Raw genomic sequence first — 26,791 nt, 5'->3', positions numbered from 1 at the left:
CTTTAAGAGAAACTTATATTGTGACTGTTGGGAGGAGAGGGGGTACAATACGTGAATGAGTAATTTACTTTAAGACGGGGGGGAGGGGAGGGGAGGGGAGGGGGTAAAGTATTTGGTATAATATTTGAATGAGAATTTTTTTGTTGGGGGTTGGGGGGAGGAGAGGGGGCATAGTATCTGTATGTGATTTATACTGTATGGTGGGGGGGTTAAAAGGGGGAAAATTTGTTTGTATAAAACTTTTTCAATTAAAAAAAAAAAGAATAGGAACTGACTGATGGCAGAATAGGAACCTTTCTGGTTAAGGCCAGAGAGGGAACCCTCAGGAACTGAGCCTGACCGCATATACACTAACCCGTACATGTGCTTGCTCTTTTTGGTTGCTCAGTTCAGGAATGCCCACATTACACTGATCCCAGCATGCATTGTTGTCAGACACACACAATTTGGTTTGGGATTGACAGCATAAATTGGGACATAACATAACCACAACATCTTATGATGACAATTCCCATTGTGAGTCATTAAGCAATTACCCACCCCAATTCTGGGCTTGGTCCCTTCCATCCCTGAACCTCAGTGACTAACTCCAACCCACCCCAACTGCCTATTTACTTCATCTCTGTCTTTTGGATGCCCTGCAATCTGCCTTGTGGGGTGGCAAGCAGCCCCAGAATCTGAGGCTGCTTGCCACACCTGGGGATGATGCAGCCATCCCAGCTCAGTCCCAACCAAAGATGTCCTGGTCACCCTGAACTCTGAGGACCCTGTTGCCCTGTGCTCTGCTGCTCCAGCTCACCTTCACTCTTTTCTTGCTCTTGCTGCTGGCAAAGCATGCTTGGCTGGAGTAAGGTAGGCTAGGCAGGGCTTCAGCTGTGGGGTGAGGGTGGGGTGAGAATTTGAAACAGGCCCCTGAGTGGCAACGCACCAAAATGCCTCTTTGCAAAAAGCCCTCGGCACGCATTGACCCAGGAATTGCTTTTGGCTCCCCCCCTCTCCCCAAATACTTTTTTCTCCTCCGGATAGGTATGCCTTGATCAGCATTTGGAGGAAGGAAACAGCAAAGATGAGTTGAGGCAGTGGGGCTCATGGCAAAAGGGTTCTCAAAATGCAGGGTGGCAAGGGCAACTGTGGCTGTGGCTGTGCTGGGCTAGTGTGGCTTCCCAGAGCATGGCAAGCCAGCCCAGAGCTGCACAGTTCTCTACTGTGTGCTGCCCCTCAAGGTAGGATGCAGGGTTGCCAAAGAGCAAAGATGGGGGTGAGATGGGTGTGTGTGGGGGAGTGATCTTGCAGTGCAGGCTGGCTGCCAAGCATCTGAATTTTGATCACATGACAGCACTGCAAATGCCATAACTTCAATCATGGATCATGTCCAGGTTTTTTTCAGCACCATCATAACTTTGAACACCTTGCTGAAGGAATGGTGGTAAGTCAAAGACTACCTTTAATTGCACAACCATGGTAGGGTCTGCATCCCTCCTTTCTGAAGTGTTTCTACCTTGATGTCTCCTCTGATGTTTCTTTATTTCACATTTTTTTAACTTCACAAGTACAGAAATGGATTTTGGGAAGAGAGTAGGAAAATCAGCCTAGAGGATCCCTGGCCAAAACCTGAAATCACGCCCACCTTATTCCTGGTCCAGTGCCCCAACTGGAAGTTTCCTGGCTGACACCAAAGCCATAACTCATTCAGTTTATCTATAATTACTGGCACACTTACAAATCAGGCTAATCCCGTTTCATAATGAGGCAGACTAGACACAACAGCAGAGGCAGAATAGGAATTAGCAAAGGGACAACAATGTCTATGGTCCATTGTTTGAGGCTAATTCAAGGATGAGCAGGAACATTTTAATTCAGCAAAGTTATATGAATCTTCTCTCCAAGATTTCAGGAAACCTTTTTCCAAGGTTCTCTGAATAGAAATTGTTCAGAGATCTGTTCTGCCACTGAATGTGTGGGTATATTTACATTACAGTTATTCATTAATCTTCTTTTGAGATTTCTGCAGACTTCTTCCTTCTCATGCTTACTCATGAGACTGTACTTGAGATTCACCCTTAATCACATTGGTATAAAGCACAGTAATGTTTTTCCTCTTATTCCAAGATAGAGCACTCTACTTTGAGTTGGACAGTCCAGCTTTTTCAAATTTGGCTCCCCCCCCCCTTATCCGCCAGTCTCTTAGTTGGCTCAGACTATAAATATTGGTGGGGGTGTGTGTGGAGTGCTGGATTTTTTGCTGTAAGCTGGTTGGTTGGCTGTGTTGTTACATCTTGATTAGTTGAGGAGTTGATGTATGCAGATTAGTCTGCTCAGGACATTACATCACAGAACTCAGGAGGTTACAACGCAAAGGTTTAGGATGATACAACACAGCCAACCTCCCAGGATGTTGCAGCACAGGACTCAGGCTATCCCTGCACTAGAGCTCAGGATGTCATCACACAGCCCATTACACAGGTCGTTACAACACAAAAGACTAATGGGCACACAGCTAGTACCTCAGCCACACAGGATGTTACGAAACAGCTGACTAATCTGCACTCATCAACTCCATCAACTAATTAAGATGTAACAACACAGCCAACCAACCCGCTTACAGCAACAAATCCAGCACTCCACCCCCCCCACCAATATTTATAGAAAGACGGCAGCTCTGATCACAGAGACACACATATATATATACACACAGACACACACACACACACACACACATATGCAAAATTCATTGTTTGTCTCTCTTTATAGCTGTTTGGATAACTGGGCATTTAATTACGAATAGGATCAATGAAGGAAGACAACAAAGCCCCAAAGTAGTAGTTAAGGAGAATTAACACATATATATGTATCCAAGTGGTTTAAATTTACTAGAGGTAATTAGCCAATATAGCAGACAGATGAGTAAAATAAGAGGGTTAAGAATGGTGAAAAGCAAATGAAATATAATAGAAGGGGAAACAATATAAGGTGAGCGATATCGATTGGCAATTGCTATTAGAAAGAACAGGAAGCTCTTGGTCATATTGTATTGTGTAAATGTGTTCTCCAAGATGGTGGTACCCCTCCTCCCAGTTGTATTTTATTAAATAGTTCCTTAAGAGGTTCTACCATTTGTAGTTGTACAATTTTGTAGTAAACCGCCGTCAATCCATCTGTGCCAGGGGGCTTACCAACTTTTAACTGCTTAATTACTAGGAGAATTTCCTTCATGGATATTGGTTGATTCAATCTTTCCCTTTGCTCATCTGTAACTATGGGGATATTCTCTTTCTCCAAATATCTATCTGTATCTAAACCTTGTATTTTATCCACAGCATACAGTCTCGTATAAAATTCTAAAAAAGCCTTTTTAATCATATCCTGATGATAAACTTCTTTACTTTTGTACTCTTATGTTCTCTATGGTACCAGACTGTTGTTTTTTCCTTAACATATATGCTAACCATCTACCTGGTTTATTTGCATTGCAAAAAGTATTGTGTTTAGCGTATAACAAATTAGTTGCTACTTGATCTGACATCAACATATTGAATTGCCCTCATAGTAAAGTAATTGCTTCTTTTGTCTTCTTATCAGCTGGGTTAGATATTAGCGCCTGCTCTTTCTTTTTTATCTCTTCTTCCTGTTCCCTTCATTTTCCCCCCTGTCTACGTCTATATAGGTTATTCAAGTTTATTAAAACACCTCTCATATATGCTTTACTTGCATCCCAAACCATTTCCATGGATATTCCCTTATGCATGTTAAAAGCAAAATATTCTTTCAGTAGTTTTTTACATTCTGTAACATTTCCCTCATATCTAAATAAATTTTCATTTAACCTCCAAGACCTCCTAGATCCCTCTCCATATTCCAGTTCCATCCACACCGGGTTATGATCTGTTAGAGTTCTCGGACATATCTTTGTCTTCTTCATACAATACAATACAATAGTAGAGTTGGAAGGGACCTTGAAGGTCTTCTAGTCCAACCACCCTGCCTAGGCAGGAAACCCTATACCGTTTCAGACAAATAGCTATCCAACATCTTCTTAAAGACTTCCAGTGTTGGGGCATTCACAACTTCTGAAGGCAAGCTGTTCCACTGATTAATTGTTCTGTCAGGAAATTTCTCCTCAGTTCTAAGTTGCTTCTCTCCTTGATTAGTTTCCACCCATTGCTTCTTGTTCTACCCTCAGGTGTTTTGGAGAATAGTTTGACTCCCTCTTCTTTGTGGCAACCCCTGAGATATTGGAACACTGCTATCATGTCTCCCCTAGTCCTTCTTTCTCTTAAGCTAAACATACCCAGTTCCTGCAACCGTTCTTCATGTTTTAGTCTCCAGTCCCCTAATCATCTTTGTTGCTCTTCTCTGCACTCTTTCTAGAGTCTCCACATCTTTTTTACATCGTGGTGACCAGAACTGAATGCAGTATTCCAAGTGTGGCCTTACCAAGGCATTATAAAGTGGTATTAACACTTCACGTGATCTTGATTCTATCCCTCTGTTGATGCAGCCTAGGACTGTGTTGGCTTTTTTGGCAGCTGCTGCACACTGCTGGCTCATATTTAAATGGTTGTCCACTAGGACTCCAAGATCCCTTTCACAGTTACTACTACTGAGCAAGGTATCACCTATACTGTACCTGTGCATTCCATTTTTGTTGCCTAAATGTAGAACCTTACTCTTTTCACCATTGAATTTCATTTTATTAGATAGTGCCCAATGTTCAAGTTTGTCAAGATCCTTCTGTATCTTAAGCCTATCTTCTGGAGTTGGCTATTCCTGCCAGCTTGGTGTCATCTGCAAATTTGATGAGTTCCCCATTTATTCCCTCATCCAAATCATTGATGAAGATGTTGAAGAGTACTGGGCCTAAAACAGAGCCTTGGGGTACTCCACTGCATACTTTCCTCCATGTAGATGCAGTTCCATTGAGGACTACACGTTGAGTGCAGTTGGTCAGCCAGTTACGAATCCATCTGGTGGTGATGCTGTCTAACCCACATTCTTCTACTTTATCTACGTAGTAGTAGATTATGGTCGACTTTATCATCCTGGAAGGAAGATCATTTGTAATTAATATAAAGTCAATTCTAGAAAAGGATTGGTGCCTATCAGAAAAAATGTAAAGTCTTGTTCTTTAACATTCCGTTCTCGCCAAATATCCCTCAGTTCCATATCCTCCATCATATCGAAGAAAGATTTAGGCAATCTTGCTCGTGTTTGAATGTTTTGCGAAAGTCCCCTCTTGTCTTTCATAGTATCCAATACTCCATTCCAGTCACCCAGTAATATACACGATCTATAATCCCATTGTATTAATTTAGTATAGAGCAACTTGTAAAAATTTTCTTCTTGTTGATTGGGAGCATATATTCCCGTTAAAAGTATTTTCTTTCCTTCTATTAATAATTCAATTGCGATATATCTTCCTTGAGGATCTGCTTCAATTAATTCAACCTTTAAGTCTTTCCTTAAGTATATAACTATACCATTTTTCTTCTCCGGTGCAGATGCCACAAAGTGCATTCCCAATCTTGCATTCATCAGATATTTCTGGTCATTTGTTCTAATATGTGTTACTTGCAAACAAATTACATCATTTTTAAATTGTTTCAAATGGTGAAATATTTTTTTCCTTTTTTTGTGATGAGTTTAAACCATTAACATTCCAGGTTAGGAATTTAATTGTCATATTCAGCTCCCTGAAGCTTTTTAAGAGCCACCTAGAAATCCTGCTGGAATTTCTTCTTGGGTCTGGCTCCCCCCACAGCTTCTGTATTTATATTTATAGCTTCTTGGATTGTTATCTGAGCTTGTTGCACCTTTAATTCTTGTTCTTTACGTTTGGTTGCCGCTCGGGTTTGTCTTTGTTCCATAACTCCTTCTGTCTCCTCGAGTAATTCCAAGGCTTGAGCAGCACCTGCTTGTACCTGGGTATCTTCCTGCCTAGCCTCCCCTGCTTCTTCTTCTTCTTCTGAGTCCTGGAGATGGTGGGTATTCAGCCTTTAGTACATTACTGAAAAAATATCTTGCCTTCCAAACTGAATTATCTTTCACCTAAATAATTCACCACCAGTCCGGCCAGAACCTCCCATCTATACTGTATCTGATGATTTCTAAGTTCATCCACTAGGAATTCATAGTCCTTTCTGGATCTCAATATTTTAGGGGGAATTTCCTTCAGTACTGCCACCTCCTGACCTGCCACTTGTAGCTTTTTTTTGCTACAAGTTGCTTGTAATATTCCATTCCTTGTTTTCCTGGTGACAAAATAATTACAATATCTCTTGGTAGTTGTCTCTGCCTGGCAATCCATGAATTAACACGGTAAATTTTGTCCATCTGCCAATCACATTCTGCCTTTGGTTCACCAATTAATTGAGCAAAGGCTTCTGCAAAAATGTCTCTCAGGTTTTCTTGGTTATTTTCTTTCAGGCCTCTTATTCTCAAAGCAAATTCCATCGCTCTATATTGTATCACTGTAACCCCTGCCTCTGAGTTATCGATCTTACTTTGTGCCTCATCAAATTTATTCTCCAAATTGACATTAGACTGCTTAATTTCTTCCACCCTATCCTCCAGTGATGTTACATAACCAAGTAAGCCCTTAAATGCATCCACTATATCTTCTCTACACCTACCTCCTTTCTTCCCTCTATCCTCCTTCCCTACTCTATTTCCCCTTCCCCTTCCTCTCTCCTTCTCTTCTCCCCCCTTTCCACTCATTTCTCTCCTCCCCTTCCCCCCTCCTTATCCTCTCTCCTATTCCTCTCTTCTTCCCTTATCTCTCTCCTTTTCTTCCCACTCTTTATCTCATTTACTTGGTGTATTTCAGCTTCTGAGCAAGCTCCATTTTATGTTGATGGTATTTATAGTTCCTTTTCGATATACATATTTAATTTTGACATCCTTTCTTGAAAAAGAGAAATAGAACAAAAAAGTATACATATATAGTCATTGTACTTTTGAACACCCCCCGCCCCAGCCTAATTTTGGTCGAGATTTAAACCTGGTTACAATTCCTAGTTATTCTCATCATTATCTTTATATAATTATATATCCTTATGCGCCCCCAATTTGTGATTCTGTCTTTAAATCTCAGTAATTTCTCATTGTAGATATATTCCATGTTTCCTCTCTATTTTCCATATCTTGGATTAAATTACCCTTAAATTGTCTATAAATGACGAACCACATTGTTCAAAGTTCATTACAATTCCCTTAATCTATTATGTAACATAACAAGCAGTAAACATTTCACTTTATTCAACAACTTAAAAGTTCTATATATAGCCATCTTTCATATATTTTAACCCATGTTTAGTTATCCTTCTGTTGCCATTTTAATTATCATGTGTAAAAGTGAAACACAAACCTCTGCTTTACAACCTTGCTACATCAGTTCCATATTTAACCATATTCCATGTATTTTGGGCTTTTTTAGTTACCTTTCCATTATTATATTCAGCCAGTTAGCAAACTCCATTTTATTGTCATATTTAGGAATAAAACCCTTATCTTGCTTTGTATTTTCCCATATCTAGATATCTGATTTTTTCCTAGTAAGTCTTTTGTCCCACTTCTCTGTTCCTGTCTTCTTCCTTTTCTTTGTTTTAACACCTCCACTCCCATCAATTTTCCCCAGACCACCCTCACAAAAATATTTTATGTTTCTCTTTGTTGGGGCATAGCCTGTTTCAATTTTTCTTATGCTACTAACAACCTTCAAAACCACTTTTGTCTGCTTTTCCCCATTTTGTTGGAACACATTATCTTTTTACACTTTTCCCTATACCAATGCAAAGAATGATGGAGTTTTTTGTCTGCTTTTTATTCCCCCCCCCCCGCTTCTCCCTCTTTGCTTTGCCCCCCTTCTTCTTCTTTGAATTCTTCTTTAGATCTCTGCTTCTCTGGGTTCAAAATCCTATTTAAACTTGATTTTACTGTTTTATGCATATTTTTTTTATAATTTCACATAGTTTTTCTAATTCCCAGTTTTCCATGATGTCCAGTTTCAAAGTTACAGTTAGTTATATAATCCTTGTTTCAATGTTCTAGTCCACCTTAGATTTATCTACTTCAACTGCTGTGGAAAAAAAAACAATGAAAGCCATCTTAGTCTTTTCTTCTTCCTTGATATCCAGTTTCAAAATTGCAGTTAGTTGTACAAATCTTATTTCAAAAGTCTGGTCCATCTTAAGTTTAGTTAACCCAACTCTTTTGAAACCGGAAGAGAAGCTAACGCCATCTTAATTGGCAGAGAGGAAAAAAGAAGAAGAGAGAGGCAAAGAAGAAAAAAACCTCCATATTTCGCAGGTCTGGTATTTATTCTTCTTATATAACTGCTCAAAATAAATCACTTGTAATAAGTTTGTAATCAGCCAAAAGTGCTTCTCTGCCTCCTGCTTTTCCAAATTCTGAATTTATGGCAGTTGGTTGATTAAAACTTCCTGCACAGTCAAAGTCAAATTGTCCATTATCAGTAAGAAGGCATGCTTTTTTCTTAATTATATTAGCTGGAAGGAATTCAAACAAAGTAAAAGTATTGGTTTCTGTTTAAGATCCAAAACCAAATTTAGAGTTTATAATTGCGTGGGTTTGTCACTTCTCTGCTTTCTATTCTTCCGTTCGAAAACATCTCAAACAAAGAGCTTCTGGGGGGGCTGGTGTTGCACCCCTACACCTTCCTTTCTTCCTTTTCTTTTGGGAAAAAAGAAGTCCCAATCTGACCATCAATATTATTTATGTTCTCAATATTTCTTTGCCTTTTCCAGGTTTAATTTCTAGATGTGGGTTAGGTAAATTCTCTTACCAGGTCTTTTATCTCTTCCAGTCACCTCCTCCTGCTCTATTTGCAAAAGCCAGCATCTTATCAGCCATACTCATGGCTGCTGCTGACTCTGATTCATAGGCAAATCTCTAACCCATGAGGGATCTGTTGCTTCCCTCAGGGTCTGATGAGATGCTGCTCTTCTTCGCCCCCACCTCCAGTGGGGGTTCTGATTCAAAAGAATCTTCAGAGATGGTTTGTCAGATAGGGTTCATGTGAGAGCCCACTCCTCCCACGTCTGTCCAGCTGGAGAACTTCCTGTCGAATCCCAGGGTGAGAAATCAACTCTCTGTGCCTGAAAGCCAATGGCTATCCATCCTACAGTGAAGCGAAGCCATGGATCAAAATCTATGGGACATTTTGAGTTTGTCAAAACCCTCCATTTAATAAAACATCAATTATGGTGGTCCCACATGAAGGACATAGAGCAATATGTTGCTAGCTGCCGTGTGTACAGCAGCAAAAGCCGCCAGGGTTACTGCAGCCAGTTACCAACCCCATGGCACCCTGGAAGAAAATGTTGAGCTGCTAGAAAGCTCTGGGAACACAGTGATCTAGGTTGTCACCAACCTCTTTTCTTAGCAAGTACATTTTTAGCTTGTCTCAAAATCTGCTCTACATGTACTTAGCGAGACTTTGTGCAGCACACAAAGGCTTCACGGGATGTCAGACTGGATAATCTGAGACAGGGGTGTTGTCAGCCCTGGAGGCCATCTTTTTCTTTGGATCTTTAGGGCTGCCACACTTAGTGCTGTGGAAAAGTGGGAGAGTGTTTGCATGGAGTTGACATAATTATTTAGCCATAACAACATTCTTTCTTTGAGAATCAAGGACGTTCAGCCTGCACCTGGAGAGGCGTGACTGTGAAGCATCTCCATTTGGGACAGTGGATTGATTGGACCATGTGATGGACATATGGGTGCAGGGGAAGGGACTTTAACTTTCTCTTGGGTAGGGAAAACCCGTGAACTTTCAGATTCGGGTTTTCCCAGATGTGCCAATATGACATCTCTAATAAATTGGATCTTTGAGGAACTGCTTGCCTGAGAGTCTTACTTGGTTGGGTGTGTTATTTGGAACCCTGACAGGTGTCCAATTCATCTCACAATTCTGGCAAGAGTTTCTCAAGCTGTTGGGGACCACTCAGGAGCTGTCCTCGCATAATCCTCAGACAAATGGAGCCTGTGAATGTACAAATGTCATGTTGGAACAGTACCTTAGATCAGTTACCATCAAAATAAGTGGTCTGACCTCTTCCCATTCATAGAAATTGCATACAATAATGCAGTTTATTGCAGTATTGGACTCAGGCCATTCTGAGTGGTAACCAACCAAGACTTTGTGGTTATACCAGAACTGCCACAGAATGACAGGATGGATTAAATCCCTTCAAATTATACCTGGCCCATTGTGCACAAGGCACTAGAACAGTGATGGCTAAGATTTTTGGCACTGAGTGCCAAAACTAGAGCACGCACGCACTGGCCAGTTGGTCTGGTATACCTATGCGACGGCCAGCTGCTCTCTTCTAGGTTCCAGCATGCCAGCTGGTCTTCGCACAAACCCTAAATCAAAAGAGAGCAGTTGGCTGATGTACATGTGTGCATGCGTGTGACGGAAGAAGAGTTGGCAACGGTGCGCGTGCCCACAGCAAAACTGTTACCAAAACAATTTGTTTGAAACCAGTTGGATATAGGGGGGAAGGGCCTGGGAAAGTATGTAGGCAGTTTTTATGTGCAAACAGTTGGGACAAGTTTGACAAATAAAAATACTTTTTAAAAGGTTTAAACTGCATTTCAGTCTGCACATTTTAAAGAAAAGCGCTGCAAAATATTGTATTACTAGGTTTAATTTTAAGTTTTTAAATAATGCAGGTTTCATTTTAGAATGCTTCCTTTTAAGTAAAACATACAAAGTGGTCTTGTTTTTAAAAAGTATTCAAAATAAACACTTTAAAATCTTTTTTCCAAGTAACTGGGAACAAGCATTTAAATTTTTTTACATCAGTTTAAATAATCAAGTAAATATTCCAATGATAATACAAATGGTTAGAGATATACCATAGTAGACAGATCCAATTACATCTATTTTGGAAAGACTAAAACAATATTAAAACTTTTTGGGGAAGGAGAAATTATTAATCATAACTAATTTATGGATTAACCAAGGTTACCCTTAAAGAGACCTATTATCTATTAAACTGATTAGTCATGGATGGAACCCAATGTTTTATTCGAGGACGACACATTTTAGGCATTAAAGAAAACCTACATTTTAAAAAGCAAATATGTAAATTGCCATCAAAATGAAATCTAAAACATAACATCATGTCATTGGATGTGAAATTTAACAGATTGGGACAATGATATACATAGACATAATACAATGGAAAATGTGCAAGGGCGGAAATACTTTAGAAAAATAATGCATGAAGAAATAACAATGACACATTGGGCAAAATGTGTTAATTTGGTGTATAAAATTGGATTAGAAAATCTTTCTTTCCCTGTTACTGTCTATGTATTTGTAAAAGATAAATTTAACATCAAAATTTGAATGTTATAAAAATATATTAGAAAATATGTGTCTAAAATCTGCTATTTTTCATGATTATTATAGGCATAAAATATATGAAACTATAACTATAAATCTGGGTAACATAGATATTATATGTATCCTTCTGTACGAGGAATTGAATTAATTTCTTGCTTACATGTTGAAAGGTCTCCTTTGTCTGCAAAACTAGATGGCAATCTCTTTTGAGAGAGGCAACTAATGCCTCTCAGTATTAAATAGTTTTCCTCTTACAGAGGTTGGTAAAGTTCTGCAATACAAAGTGGACCTGCTCCATTTGTCCCACTAGATCCTATAAAATCACTTTTAAAATACACTTTTAATTGTGAGATGATGAATACTTGTAAATGTCCATACAAAAGGTAGGATAACGATGTTAGCTGCATTAATGCCATTAATTTTGTAGCTTGTAAATTCAGTTGCTTTTATTAGATTGGATACTACTAACCTCCAGGTCAGAAGTAATATCAAATGGCACAAGAAATCAGATTTTACTCAGATTATTATTATTTGGACATGTTAGTTAATAGAAACGTGAACTTATATTTTTCTATTCATTCCCAGCCCATTAGTTATTAAGTGTTCAGAACTAATAGAATTTTTAAAAAATGCATAAAAAGCCAACACCACAAATTGGTAGAGACCTTCCACCAACAGAATTTCCCTTTATTTTAGTTTATTAATTGGATACATAAGGAGGCACTTATTTCAAACTGCTGGGAGTTTTTTTCTTTTAAAGATAGAAAGATATATAATAACCCCTTCACACATGGTAACAAAGAATCAAGACAACTAATTAGAGAAGTCCATGCTACATGGCAAGCACCTGTTTTTGGAGAAATATATTGCAAAAGAGGTTCAAAGCCCTTAGTAATGACTTTGGCAATAGAGGGACATTTACAAGAAGGCAGTGCTGGTTATTGACATAGAATTTAAGCAATAATAAAGGCACAAAGTTAGCACTCTGGAAAAGTCATATGCTTTAAGACGTGAAGCAAGCAATTTCTGTTTCCGTTCACATAAAAAGAGAGGTGTCACTGGAAGGAAGCATTAAGGCAGATGTATCTGTTCCATATATCTTATCTTAGGAAGGGCAAAGGTATGTAAGTGAGAGAGGGCTGAGAAGTAACTTGGGTCTTCTTCAAAAAAAACTAGAATCAAAGAAGTACCAATACAGTCTGTTTTATGAAGAAATATATACAACCATAGCCCAGAGAGGGCCGATTGCTTTCTGTTGACAAGGCTTCAGTCTTGCTCCACAAACTCTTGGAATAATAATGGTTCTAAAGATAGAGTAGCCAACATTTAAAAAAAAAAAACTTTTCAGAGACCATAGACTCCTATATGAGTTTCTGTGGGGCAGGGGGAAATTTAATCTATCTTGGGAGAGTGTTTGCCACAAAGAATCTGCCTCAACCTAGAAGCAAATATAGTTCAGCTGAACTGAAGGACAAAAAAAAATCTGCATAGGAAAGTAGGAACATTTTTCTGTATATAGTCATCTCTGCAAAGATCACAGTTTTTAAAGTACTGCCTCTTCTTACCACTTCTCTATTGGAGATTGAGTAATTATCCTGGCCAATTTCATATTAAAATGATTAAATCATCTGCAACTGGCCATTGTTCTTTTCTAGTAGCTCATCCCAAATTGTATCTGGCAAACTAAGTTTGTCTCTTCCATTGAAGCATAATCACTGGTTGTGCAAAGGGTAGCATGCATAAGTCAGCACTATACCTGAGACTCAAAAACAATTTGGTGCATTCCTCTTTCCAATGATTCGGTTTGATAAAATCTTCAGTTTCGTAAATTGGATTTATTAGCCATTTTTATTTGCTGTTCCATTATTTTTCAGAGATATATAGAAATATTGATCAATATTGTACTAAAATGCCATGGTGGAAAGATAAAGTCTAAGAGGAAGATTTCATATATATTATAACTAAGGAATTAAAAGGTTGGCAGGGAAAATAGATCCAATCAACATTAATGGCAGGAGATTCTAACAAGTGTTAGTGGAAATACAATCTCTCTAGTTTTACACATTTGCAGGCATTCTCATCACAATCGCTCAAGTACCTGGGGGTTGTTTCTCTATTTCCAACAAAGTGCAAAACAATTCCACAAAACAGAAGCGTCCATGTTCCCATGTGGTACGGCCACCATGAAAAACCGGGAAGAAGTCAGTCCCCCTCTTCCCAGAAGGGAAGACTGGTCATTAAATCCTTTCCTAGCCAAGACCCAGGGACACAGAGAGAGATAGAACAGGAATGCTTGGCTTCTCAGAGCTATTTACAGGTAATCAACCGACAGCATCTATTTCTTGATGTCTGTTGCTATGGTTGTGTTATTGTGGGAAAGAAAGGGAGGAGAAGAAATGGGGAAAATGTGCTTGACTTATAATTGACCAGTTACAAAGAGCAGGAGCTCTTTGTAACTGGTCAGTTATAAGCCAAGGCACATAAAGGATTACACTAAAGATTAAGCATGAGTTCTTTCCATAAGATTAACAAGCAATATTGCCTTCCCCTCTGGGTAGTGATCATGGTTAATCTAATAAGGAAGGCTCCGTTGGTCTGATAATGGTAGGCCGGTTTGGTGCTGCAGGAGGTCTTCTGCTGCAGAGAAAATGAACAGAGAAATAGAAGGTGGAAATTAAACAGACATTGCCAAGGTATAAGACATTCAGCATTCCTGCCCATTTTCCTGGTTCTCCTGAACTCCTATGCAATGTGCAAATGTTATAGAACTATTGCTTATCTTCTAGACAGCCTAAGATTATTTCTCCTTTTCCTCTCCATTTCAACTTTTGCAGACGTTGGACAACAATTACTTCTCTGGATGTGAAAGGAGGCTCTTAAAGTTACACCTACTTCTTTCCATAGATCTTTCAATCACTAAAAAAGCTGCATTATGCCAAGATTCTACATAAGCGATTTTCTAATTTTTTAGACAGTATCTAATTTTTCTGTATCAATTCAAAATGAATACGTTTATACAGGAACAAAGACTGTGACTATTTCATAAGCACAGACTTATGCCATAGCCCAGGTTAAATTAAAAAATTAGCTAAGAGAAATCTGAACTGGCTCTTACCTGGGTACACCTGGAGGTATACCAGGTGGAATACGTGCCGGCCGTGAGGGAATTTGAGGCGGGGCTAAGAAAGGTTCATTATTAGTAATAAATGCATTTTGTGGTACAGGACGTGAAGGAATGGGTGGTGCCACAAAGGAGGATGAGCCTGCTGCTGGCACTGGAATCAAGGGAGGACCAGGCATGGGTCCCCTTACAGCTGGAGGTCTTCCTGGAGGCAACACAGTAGAAGGAGGCCTGCGCTGAGATGTTGGGCTGTAAGACAAAAAAAAGGACATATTAAAATATTAAAGTTAGTATAATTTAAGATAACAGAACTCCAAATAATATCAATCATTTTCAGACAAAGCAGAAAACAACGTGTGAAGTTTATTTCAAAAGCGATAGAAGAATATTCTTATAGGTAAAAAATATCCACTATACAAAAAATCTTTTTTTGATGAACATAATTGTGACAGAATTAGAAGCTGACTAAGAAACTCACATGGAAGAATGTGTATTTAGTTCAGTGTTATCATTCTAGTAGTGATAAACCAACTACAGAGTTCCAAAAGAAGAATCTGGACCAATCCCATTCAGCTGTGAGTCATTTGTGGCTTTTGGCTTTGTGATGTTCCATATTTTCATCCTTTCCCTTAACAAATAGCATACTAGAACCAACTACTATATCAACTCACCTATGCCCACCACTTCCTGGCTGCAGCCACGTATCATCCACAGGAGGAGGAACTGGGGTAGAAATTGTACTGGTAGTGATGTCTCCAATTATATGCAAAGCTTCCTTCAGGGCATGGTACATTCGCAACATGTCATCCCTGCGCTGTGCCTGGTCTGCTGACTCCTCCATCAAGCTGTTTTGGTCTGCAGAGGAGTATAAGTAGGCCAACAACTCCGAGTGGATGAAATCCTTGGTCTGTGGGGGATAGGTAATATTGGGTGCATAGAAAAGGTAATGCTTTCCAACAACAATAGACTGGATTGGATAGATCAAGTGGAGTAACCTCAAGAGGCTGGTTTAGATCACAACCCTGGCTATCTATTCATTGGAAATAGTGAGGGGAAAGGACACTTCCCCCAGATGGGATGCTGCACTCAATGATTCTGAAGAAGACTGTTCTGGCTTCAATTATCTACTGCATTATGGAAAGGTTCCCATAGACCATATGGTTATTTTAGTTCATATAATACACCAATAAACAGTTTAAAAAACACAAATACCATAATGGCTGAATTCACATAATACATTAAATAAAAAACAAATTAAAGCTTAAAACAGGAACAGACAACCTTTAAATGGCAAAGGGTTACATTAAAAAAAACACCTATATTTTGGCCTTATAACAGGGTACCTGATTATGTGGAACAATTTTTCTTGGAAAATCAGTGTACCTGATAAGTGTAGCTGCCAATATTCGTTTTGCACAATGGGAGATAATTGTATGTGGGTAGACTGAAAGTATTAGAGGTGAAAGAAGTATCACAGCGGTCTATGTATTTCAATATATGCATGTAAGAATCTAGACATTATAAGTTGTATAATCAAATTTCCTAAGGAACCTCTTTATAAAGAGGTTCCTTAGGAAATTTGATTATACAACTTATAATGAGTCTAGATTCTTACTGTGTTCCTCCGAGTGAAGTTGGAATAGTTCCAATTAAAACTCGTGCCCAAATAGCAGATAATAGCCACTGGCTGAAATTAATTTTCAATGCAGTTTGTCTGGTTTTTTTGTTTTTTTTTTACTCTTCAAGATAAATTCCAGATTTCCTGCCAAAAATTACTTGGTACCAACCTAGATCAATGTGGATTCTCTTTTCATGTATTGATTCCAATTTGATTTGATCAAGCTGTCAAGCAATGTGCCCATAAAACAATCTTAGCTAGGTGCCACAATAAATTCAGAAAATCAATAGAAAAACGCTGCTCCTGCACATTACCTGTACAGTACTGTCTCCATTAACACCATGTTATTATTTAATGTGAAGCATTTCACCATTTCTTTATCTTTCGTCAAACATTTACACTCTTCAAGTATAAATTCTAAAGCAAATCATTACAATACTTTTTCTTCTTAAATTTCTTGCCAGAATACCGGTAATTCCCGAGTTACGACAGATCACTTAGTGACTGTTGGAAGTAATGACCTAACCACCCCCAAGTACTTATAACAGTCCTAAAATTATGAATGTTTGCAGCACCATGGCAATCGCTCACACTTATGAACCACCATAGAGGTTTTGCAACATTCGCCGTATCTATTTCCCACCCCCCACCCGCTACAGGCACTAGGCCTGTGGATACCTTGCGAAGATCCAGGGAACCTTCAATTTCTTTGCCTGTTCTGTACTTCAGATCTTTGGTGCGTTTGCAGAGAATGAAGGCCTAAAGTACTGCAAGATCACGTAAGATCAGTAGCACGAGATCTTGTGCTGCTGATTTCACCTGATCTCATGATACTTTAGGCCTCTGGAGGCCTGGACGAGATCTGCAGGAAAAGGCTTTGCAAATGGAGGGAAAGCCTGAAGTACAGAAGCCTTCCCTCCACTTGCAAAGCCTTTTGCTGTAGTTGCAAAAAATGTTTGCTGCTGAGAACAGAGGCCAGGAAGGGTGCACTTGTCTCTCCAGGCTTCTGTCCTCATTGGCAAAGGCCTTCTCAGGCCCTTTGCCAGTGATGACATAGGTCGGATGGCCGTGCGCGACCTTCTGGGCTTCTGTCCTCGCCAGCAAAGCCTCCTCAGACTAGCGCTAGTGGAGCTTAAAAGGTATTGTAATGGTTTGCACTGGCTAGGGGAAACAAAACAAATTGGATTTCTTCTTCTTGATTATCCCACGTGGCTCAGCGAGGAAGCAGCCTTCTTTATGCTGACTTCCCGAGCTCATCAAAAAGCAAGTAAGCCAAAGGTGACTGGGTGGGCTATAGAGGAGGCCCATAGGGCTTTGGGGAAACTAAGCGGCAGAAGGCATAGCATGGGAGTGCCTGTCCCTGCACTAGGCCTCCCTTGATTTCTTCCATCCCTGAATCCATTGGGGAAAGCAGGGACAGGGAGGTCGTTAGTTAGGTGCTTCATTTAACGTAATCCCCGACTTCTGACATGAATGGGTAGGTCCATTAATATCGTAAGTCGGGAACTACCTGTATCAAGATCTCAGAAGAGAACAAAAAATTGTATTATTTAATAACTAAACGGCCTCCTGCTTACTGCTGACTGACTCGTTCGAATGAGCAGCTTCAGGGATTGGGGCATGGCAGCCAATCAGCACAGAGCCTAATGATGAAACAAGCTCCAAATTGATTGGCTCCAATCCTTGAAGCTGCTCATTCGCACTAGCCAGTCAGCAACAGGCAGGAGGCTGCTCAGTGCTGACCAGATTGGGTGCTAACTAAGCCTGCAGGGTCTCATGGCAGAGAAGCCGATCTTTTATTCAGATGTGGCGAAGCTATTTTCCTTACATCTCACATTTTTATAGTTTTACTGGCTTCTGAATAAAAGATTTCAGCTTCTCTGCCACGTGGGTCAACCTCTTCTGGTGCTCTTCAAAAGGTAAGTGCAGTAAAGCCATTGTAAATATCGTGGAGAGGAATAAGTGGAATCTGGGATGCTAGCAAAGTAGGGCCCAGTGCCTGTGGAGATCTGGCGGGACAGTACGGGGGGTGGGGGGAGAATAGGCAGGGGGAAAGTTGCAACATTTCTACAGTTGGACGCAAGGGTGAGTGGCCACTGTGTTGCTGCACCATAAGAGGTGGTATTCAGCAGGTTCTGACCAGTTCTGGAAACTGGTAACGGAAATTTTGAGTAGTTTGGAGAATTGGTAAATGCCACCTCTGACTAGCCCCGCCCCCATCTATTCTTGGTCTCCTGAGTCCCAGCTAATCGGGAGGGAATGGAGATTTTATAATATCCTTCCTCTGGAGTGGGGTGGAAATGGATATTTTACAGTGTCCTTCCCCTGCCACGCCCACAAAGTCACGCCCACAAAGCCATGCCACACCCACAAAGCCATGCCCACAGAACCACCAGTAAAAAAAAATTGAATCCCACCACTGTGCAACATGCATAACTTTGGGACTGGGTCATAAGTACTTTTTTGGGGGGGCGGGGTTGTAATTTTGAATGGTCGCTAATTGAACTGTCATAACTCAATGACTACCTGTAGTTTCATCTCTCTGCCACCCTGGCAAAATAAATGATCAAGGCATAGTTACATTATTTATCATTAGATGCATTATTGTCTTTGGCATAAGGTCTCGGATAGATTTGTTGATGATCCCAACGTATGAATCAACAAGATTGCGGATAGTTTCTACTTGGCGTTCCAGTTGAGGATCCATGGAAAAGGTATTTTCCTGAGCTCCATCTTCATTTTCTACCTGTGCATAGGAAAAATGGACACTATTACAATATAAAATTCTAACATCAGATCATTTTTTTCAATGCCTCCAGCAATCAGAACCACAGTTCTTTCATAAGTTAAGTGAAGGTCAGCTACACAACTTTCAAAAAGGCAGATTAAGATGGCAGACTACAATGCTAATACATAAAACTGATAATGTACAAATATTATTCTTATCTTCTTCTTGCATTAAAGATCATACAGAGAACTTCTTTTGCATCTTATTATTCCTCTTAAAATCTATTCTTATGATAAATTTTCTACACAATAACCCTTTTTTGCAAATAATGTATCTTGTCCTACTCATTCACCTTCACCTAGATGTGGAATATTTAATAAAATGAAAAAAGTCTATAAATTATGAGGAGGCAGCAGCTTCTGCCTTAGCTTTAGACAAACTACACAATTCTTATACGTGCAAATTATGTTAATTACATCAAAACCCAAGCTGATTATCTCCTTGATTCCTGCACTATGAATAGAAGAACAAAAGTTATCTCAGCTGAGTATGTTTCACATTTCATTTTTGTGTGTGTGACAATAAAGACTGGATATCTGAAGTGTCTCAAAAGAATATTGATTTGTCATTATTTTTTGACTCATAAATATTTCTTCAGTCATATCAAAATTACAAATCATCCTTGTTTAGCAACTGAAAAACGCAAAACGCAAATTTCATGAGGTTACATGAAGAGCTAATACAGCTGTGTATCTTGTCTTTTTATGTACACTCTGAGCATATGCACCAAAGACAAATTCCTTGTGTCCAATCACACTTGGCCAATAAAGATTTCTATTCTATTCTACTCTATACCAATGGGGTTCTGTTCCCATGTTTTGGGAACCTGGTGCCTCAGCACCGCTATAAATTCCTTTCTCAGGGCTGGCGTACTTGAAGGGAGGCAGATGGCTATTTTGCGCCTCTGGTTCCTGTTAGTGTCCATACTCCCCCATTTTCCACAGCATTCTTTCACACCTCCAGCACTCTTCCTCTCCCAAATCCCCCCCTTACAGAAGTTGCTAGTGAGCTTCAAAGAAAGTAAAAATGGGCAGCTAACAACTGCTTTGCTTAGAGATGCAAATTCTGATCCCTATTAGGATAATTAATCAAAAATTACCTATACCGGACTCCTCCTGAGGACACTTAAATCATTTAAGATGTTGCTGAAATATGACATTTTAGATTTTCAAGGTTGTATACTCCTGATTTTAGGCATACGGTACTTCCAGAAAATGGCAACAACTGATAGGAAATTCTTCAGCAATTCCCTCACTCCCCTTCAACTAAAAATCTGAACAATATTTACTTGGTCTTTCTCAGGATAAACACCAGCACGAAGGAAAGAGGCCTTCCAGCTATCCACATCTTCCTGAGAATCGCAGGCAAGTTCAATCTGACGCAGATCTTTGTATACATTTCTAAAGTAGAAATGCACAACAACAAAAGAATTACCCATCTAATTAAATGAGAGAAAATATCAACATCATGAAATAAAGTAAGAGAAATATCCTACAGTCTGTATTTACTAAACATAATTTTTGATTTGTTTGTAATGACATTAGCTGCATATTGATGTTGCAATGATATTCTTCTATGCAAATGACCTCTGTGATTGGTTCACAGAGGTCATTTGAGTGAAAGTGTTTGAGTGAACATTATACAGTATATAGCATGAAGAATAAGGATATGAAAATTTAATGGGAAATGGAAAAATATACAGAGAAGTTTTAAGATATGCTAATACCAATAAAGAAAATGTCTGTTTGCTATTGCTGGGAGCAGCAAGAATAGCTAAGTACAAAGTGTGCACTTCACCCATTTTGTAAAGTGAAAATGAGAATTGAGTTCAAGAAGTCCATGAGTTACAACAGTACTTGGACTGGAATTTTCATTGCTAAGCAATATGGTTGTAAAGCATATCATAAGACCACGTTTAGCGGCAATTATTCTGGCAGTCCCAGATATCACTGTTAAGTGAGGACATACACATTATTAAGCAATAATCCTGCATGATGGCAGGCCTCCAACTTCCTGCCAGTTTCCCAACTGACTGTGGGAAGTTGTGTTTCCCATCTGTGGGAAGCCTGCAGGGTACATCAGAAGTCATGATTCATGACCATGGCTGACTATGATGATTTAATTTTGAGCTGGGCATCAAGTACCAGATCACAATCACTTGAATGTGGGAAGCTTGAAATCCAAGCACTGGTTCTAAATACCATTCATTCAGCATTATTGCAACTTTGATGCAAAATTTATCGTTTCCAGTATCTTCCCAGGTATTGATGTTAGGATGAGTGGTCTGTAGTTTCCTGGGTCTGTTTTTATTTTTCCTTTTTTGAAGATGGGAACCACATCAGCTCTTTTCCAATCCTCAGGTAGTTCCCTGGTGCTCCAGGATTTTGGAAAGATAGGGTACAATGGTACTGATATGACATCTGCTAGCTCCTTCAGAATTCTGTTACATAATCTGTCAGGTCCCATATGATGTATGTATGTATGTATGTATGTATGTATGTATGTTCCAGCATAACTCTGGAACAGCTTGAGCAATTTCAACCAAACTGGGTACACAGATGACTTACCCTCTGGAAAGAAATACTGCTGGGATAAGACAACCCTAACATCCCTAGGTGTGTGTGTGTCTGTATCTGTGTCTGTGTTCAAGCATAACTCTGGAACACCTCGAACAGTTTTAATCAAACTTGGTAAACAGATGAGTTACTTTCTGGAAAAAAATACTGTGGGGGTGAGATACCTTTAGTATCCCTTGGTGTGTGTGTGTGTGTGTGTGTGTGTGTGTGTGTGTGTATTCGTTCCAGCGTAACTATGGAACATCTGGGCTAATGAAATGAAAAGGAATGAATTATATCTATAGTGTCAAATCACAGTACTTTTCACAGTGATACTGTGCATTTGGGATTCAAGCTCTATTAAAATACAGCCTGTTGTACCTTAAAATGGCTTCTACTGTGCACAATGAAGTGGCCATGGTAATGGCTTCACAGTACTCCACAAGGGGTCTCCCTCTGGTAAATGGGATTGGTTTTTAAAAAACAAACAAACAAAACAAACAAAACAAAACCCTAGGCCTTCAGCTTCAAGCAAAGAGGGCAAGTTGTCGGGAGAGGTACCTGCTAATGCAGATAATTACTTCAAAAGCTGTTCCTTGTAGAATTTTTCCCAGGCTGTTGGCCAGGGCAATTAGGTCTCTACTTCTCACCACAGTGAGTGATGGCTTTTCCTGTCTAATACAGGATTCAGATAAACAAATACCCAGGCAACGCTGGGTCATCAACTAGTTATATTATAATTGTCAATCCTGAAGCTGACCTATGACTCCATCATAGTTGGATGGAGTAGATGGGAACCTCAAAAATAGAAAGAACAAAAGAATATAAATTGTTGTATGAATATATGGGAAGTAAGGTTGGCTGTCAAAAAAAAAAGAGGTATAGTGAATGATAGTGCAAACTAAAATTCGACAAATTTCTTCTGCTTGTGGTTTTTTTTGCAAATATCGTGGAGGGGAATAAGTGGAATCTGGGATGCTAGCAAAGTAGGGCCCAGTGCCTGTGGAGATCCGGCAGGACAGTATGGGGGGTGGGGGGAGAATAGGCAGGGGAAAAGTTCCAATTTCTTTTGCTTACTATTTCTTCTTGTTCCATTTTGTATTTTATTTACCCAAAATGGAATAATGTGAATGTATATAAGTATGAAACTGTAAGAAAAATCAAATGATGATTCTTCAAATCTTACAGAACTCTAACTAACTTTTATATGATCATAATAGTGTCATTTTCAACCATCTTTTGTTTCCTTGGATTTCATATGCTTCTCTATTTCATTTCTTTCCAGATGTTTTCAAATACAATTCTTATCACTGCTGACCAAAAAGCAACAACTTCGGAAATGGTTCTAACTATTCTACCTTTGCTCACCTTTGATCTAATTTTCCCTCTTCATCTAACCAGAGTACTGTCTATGATTACTTTTTAAAGGAGATTTTATGAGTTATTGTACAAGCCAAGAGAAATGCACTTTGTTAAATCTCTTTTCAAAAGCTATATTTTTGCAGCACAGCTCCAACTTCCGTCATATAATATGTAACAAAAGATAAAGTTAAATTTGGTTTAACTATCAAGATATAAGCATATCTATGAAAGGTGGCTAAAAGCAAGAGAAAAAAGCACTATTTCATTTTCATTACTAATCTTCCAGTGTTTTTATGCAAATGCTATTACTCTGCTGTAACACAATGCTATATTTTTACAAGACAGAAAAACACTTGCAACTTACTTCAAGAAAAAAGAGTGGGGGAGATTCAGACGGATATAAACACTAATCTGCAAGTCTCCATCATTTTGGTTTTCTGGCAAGGTCATCCATATGAGTTGAGCCAAGGAATTTAAACAGCTTTTTATAAAGATCTAGACTGAAGGGGGTGGTTATTTTTACCTTTGTTCTGTGTTAAAAATGGCAAAGACATGCTTGTTAGACATGAAGCCCTTCTCCACATCTCTTATTTTTAGGTTATCTAGAGGCAGCATATATTTCTTCTCTTTCTCCTATAAGAGATAAAAAATTACATGTAATTTTTCTTTGTTCCTTAAAAGGTGAACTCAATACTCTAATAAGATGGTTCTGTGTAAAAATGAAAAGAAATCAATTGATTAATGACAAACTATTTCCAATTCTACATTGGAAAAAACAGAGTTCTAGTCTTGCATACATAGTCTCTTAGATTGAGACCAAAAGACTTGCATTCATAGTTTACACAGAGATATATGATATAAGATATGACATAACATTCCTCTTAAGGTCATAGAAATACTAAGATACCATTTTCCAATGGCTGAGCATTTTTTTATTTCTTCATTTAGTTTTTTCTTCCTATCTTTCACCAGATATTTCTGGTGAAAGTCATTCAGATTTTGTTTAATAATTTTATGCTGTTTTTGAAACCAACATTCTCAGATTTTTAGTGGCAGTTAGGTATTGTGATAATGAAACAGATCCCTGATGCCCTTTACGTGGCCTATTGCAGGGGAAAATTCCAACTCCCCTCCCATACAACACACAAAACAATAGTAATTTTTTGGATAGACTTGGCAACTTTGGGGTAGCTTTAAAAATTGTTAAACTTTTTATATACCTGACCTGGAAACAGAAGAAAAGAGTAAAGATTTTTGACAGTGGAAATCTGCAATATCTTAAAAATCAGTGGAAGGAATGTAGAAACAATGGACTTGGGAATGAAAGAACAGGTTTCTAAAACAGTTTTCTTTAATAAGATGCCCCTGCGAAAACTCCATATCTGGAAGTGTTTACAGCTCTAGATTCTACATCCCTTCTTCCACACTGCAGGGACACAAAATCCCAAAAGTGATGTACAAAAAGTGGCCCGAAAAATGGCCAAAACCAGTCTGAAAAATGGCTGAAAACCAGGCCAAAAATAGGCTGAAAATGAAGATTTCAAATCTTTAATTATCTCTCTCGAAGCTGTACAATAATCTGGATTTGAAAGGGGAAGAGGAATTCGTAGCTTGTGTGGGCATACACTTCAGATCTCTCAATACCTCACATCCATTGTTCCTTTTCCTGCCCCACTGCACAAATCTTTTAAACATTTGCTGGCAAACACAAAGTGAGCCTTCATCCCAAAGCATATTCCCCCTTCTGAATTTGGATTATTACACAACCATATGAAATAGTATAAAATCGCACTACTAAGCACAGTAACACTTGGAGCAAAACTTTGTGGGGAAAAATTGATATGCCGTATTTTTGGAGTATAAGACGCACCGGAGTATAAGATGTGCCAAGATTTTGAAAAGGCAAATTAAAAAAAAGTTTTTGCACTCTGCAGACCTCTCAAAAATGGCCCATTTTTCACAAAAATAGTCTGACTATTCCAGAATATAAATAAAGACAGAGGACAACAGTTTTATGATTGGGAGAACTTTGTGTCTATTTTTAGGGTCCCATACTATAAATAAAGAGAATGGAGGACAATTCTTATGATTGAGAGAACTTTGTATCTATTTTTAGGGCCAGAATGATCACAGCTCAATGACAGAGCATAGATGCTGCATATTCAGGCAAAGCAGAGGAAAACTTCTGTTGAGATCATTGCAAACTTCTTCTCATAAATTATGGCCCATGAAGGTGGGGAGATTAGTGATCCTTAGATGCCTTTCTATATTTTTATGCATAAAGCATGTCTCTATTAGAGTCCTCCTTCTTAGATATGCTGCTCAGGATAATCTGTAATATGTTTTTTTAAAGGAGACCAAAGCACAGATCCCTAAAAAGGATCTTAATTTGCCTATTTTTGACAGGGTATTTCAAACTTGCAATCCTAATATGTGTGGACTTCCAGAATTGCCCAGACAGCATTCTGGAGGTTGAAATCTACACATCTTAAAAGTTGCCAAATTTGAAAAACACTGATCTATCAGAACATCTAGCTCAGGGGGCACCCAACCTTGGCAATTTTAACTTATGGACTTCAAAACCGGCCAAAAAATGGGCAGGGTGGGGCCAGAGAGTGGTGGGATTAGCCTGAACCTCTCCGAACTGGCTGAATCCCACCTCTGCCTTTGAGGCGAGTGGCTGAGAGGCGGGGCTGGGTGTGATGACTGATGTCAAGTTGGCCATGCCCAGCCAGTCACACGACCATCCGGCCACGCCCACCCAGCCAGTCATTAGGGCAGAGAACCAATTGTTAAATTGTTTGAATCTACCACTGGCTGGGTAAGAATAATTTCAGAGATGCTGGCTGCTCAGGTAAGGTTCTACCTCTTTCTGGCGGAAAACAATTTTATTCTAAGTTTTGATGAATACTTAGAACTTAGATATTTAATTAAAAAGGCAGGTAATTATTTGTGCTCTTCATTTTCTAAGTACAAGAGATGAGTTTAGAGTAAAATCTGGTATTAAATATTTAATTTGATGTTCAAAAGAACCATTTTTAAAATCTTGTTTATAATTGAAATGTGTAAGTGTACCGATGCAGTTCTGAAAAAGTGAGCAATTGCAAATTCAATGAAGGAAGTAATTCATTTTCATCTAGGCTCTGTTGTTTTTCAAAACAATCTCTTGTTATCTCACTGACAATCAGTAGCCCCCCTCCTCACCGGAAAAAGGAGCTCTGAGTTAGAGGATTGCCTGTGAGATGAGTATAAGAAAAGAAAAACATTTCTACTACCTCAGTAAGCTTCTTTTAATATGAACTCCTTAGCTATTGAATGGAAACGGGGGAAAGCTATGCAGCATACTTGATAAGGATGTTGCCTGTACAGTCTTGAGAAGGAAGATAAAAGATACTTAATCTGAGTCTAGCTAATTTAGAAGGCATCTTCCGTGCAAAACAATTCAAGAAATGTAAGGACATGTCTATGTTTAGGAGTTAGGAGATATATCAAGAGAAGAATATATTGTACTGTGACTAGTTTTTGGAAATTAAATGTCACAGACCATTCTACTCACTAAAGAAAGCTGGCTAGTGTCAAATAATTTCATTGTAACTAATTTCATTGTAGCCAATATCGTTGTAACCAACTTCGTTGTACACATGATGTACAATGACAATAAAGGCTATACTAGAAAAGTCAGGATGATGATCTTTTAAAAAAAAGCTACACGCTTCTTGTAAGATGTGCATAATACAAATGGGAAAATCATACAGAACTAGGCAACTGGAACTAGAAAAAAACATTTCAATAAGCAAATCCTGTCAATAAAACATAGACCTGCTATTTTAATTTGCCCTTCTTTTACTCTGCCACTTTTCACTCTATACTACAGAGAGTGCTGGCTCAGTATCAACATCTGATTGCTTCAAGATTTTCAGAATTCAATTTTACTCATATGTGTCATTATAACAAGCCACTTAAATATTTGCAATTA

At 38.9% G+C, this 26,791-nt stretch overlaps 1 protein-coding gene across 7 annotated transcripts in view; it reads right to left on the bottom strand.

Annotated features, from left to right (window-relative positions):
- Nucleotides 1-11,033: 11,033 nt before the first annotated feature.
- DNM2 (dynamin 2) overlaps nucleotides 11,034-26,791 on the bottom strand; it is a 106,559-nt gene continuing 90,801 nt past the window's right edge. For 5 of the 7 annotated variants that reach the window (XM_081961820.1, XM_081961823.1, XM_081961819.1 and 2 more), the window contains 6 exons: nucleotides 23,339-23,448; nucleotides 20,187-20,298; nucleotides 18,692-18,856; nucleotides 15,164-15,399; nucleotides 14,487-14,741; nucleotides 11,034-14,008 (listed from right to left, as the gene is read on the bottom strand). In XM_081961820.1, the coding sequence (XP_081817946.1) occupies nucleotides 13,939-14,008; nucleotides 14,487-14,741; nucleotides 15,164-15,399; nucleotides 18,692-18,856; nucleotides 20,187-20,298; nucleotides 23,339-23,448 (948 nt within the window). In that variant the 3' untranslated portion in view covers nucleotides 11,034-13,938. The remainder of the gene's footprint in view (nucleotides 14,009-14,486; nucleotides 14,742-15,163; nucleotides 15,400-18,691; nucleotides 18,857-20,186; nucleotides 20,299-23,338; nucleotides 23,449-26,791) is intronic. The other 2 variants (XR_014176136.1, XM_081961821.1) reach the window with 2 other exon arrangements.

This window comes from Natrix helvetica (assembly GCF_964273705.1).
Source record: "Natrix helvetica genome assembly, chromosome: 1".
NCBI classification, from domain to species: domain Eukaryota; kingdom Metazoa; phylum Chordata; class Lepidosauria; order Squamata; family Natricidae; genus Natrix; species Natrix helvetica.
Note: the sequence above shows the minus strand (reverse complement) of the source record. Positions and strands in the feature narration are given on the sequence as shown.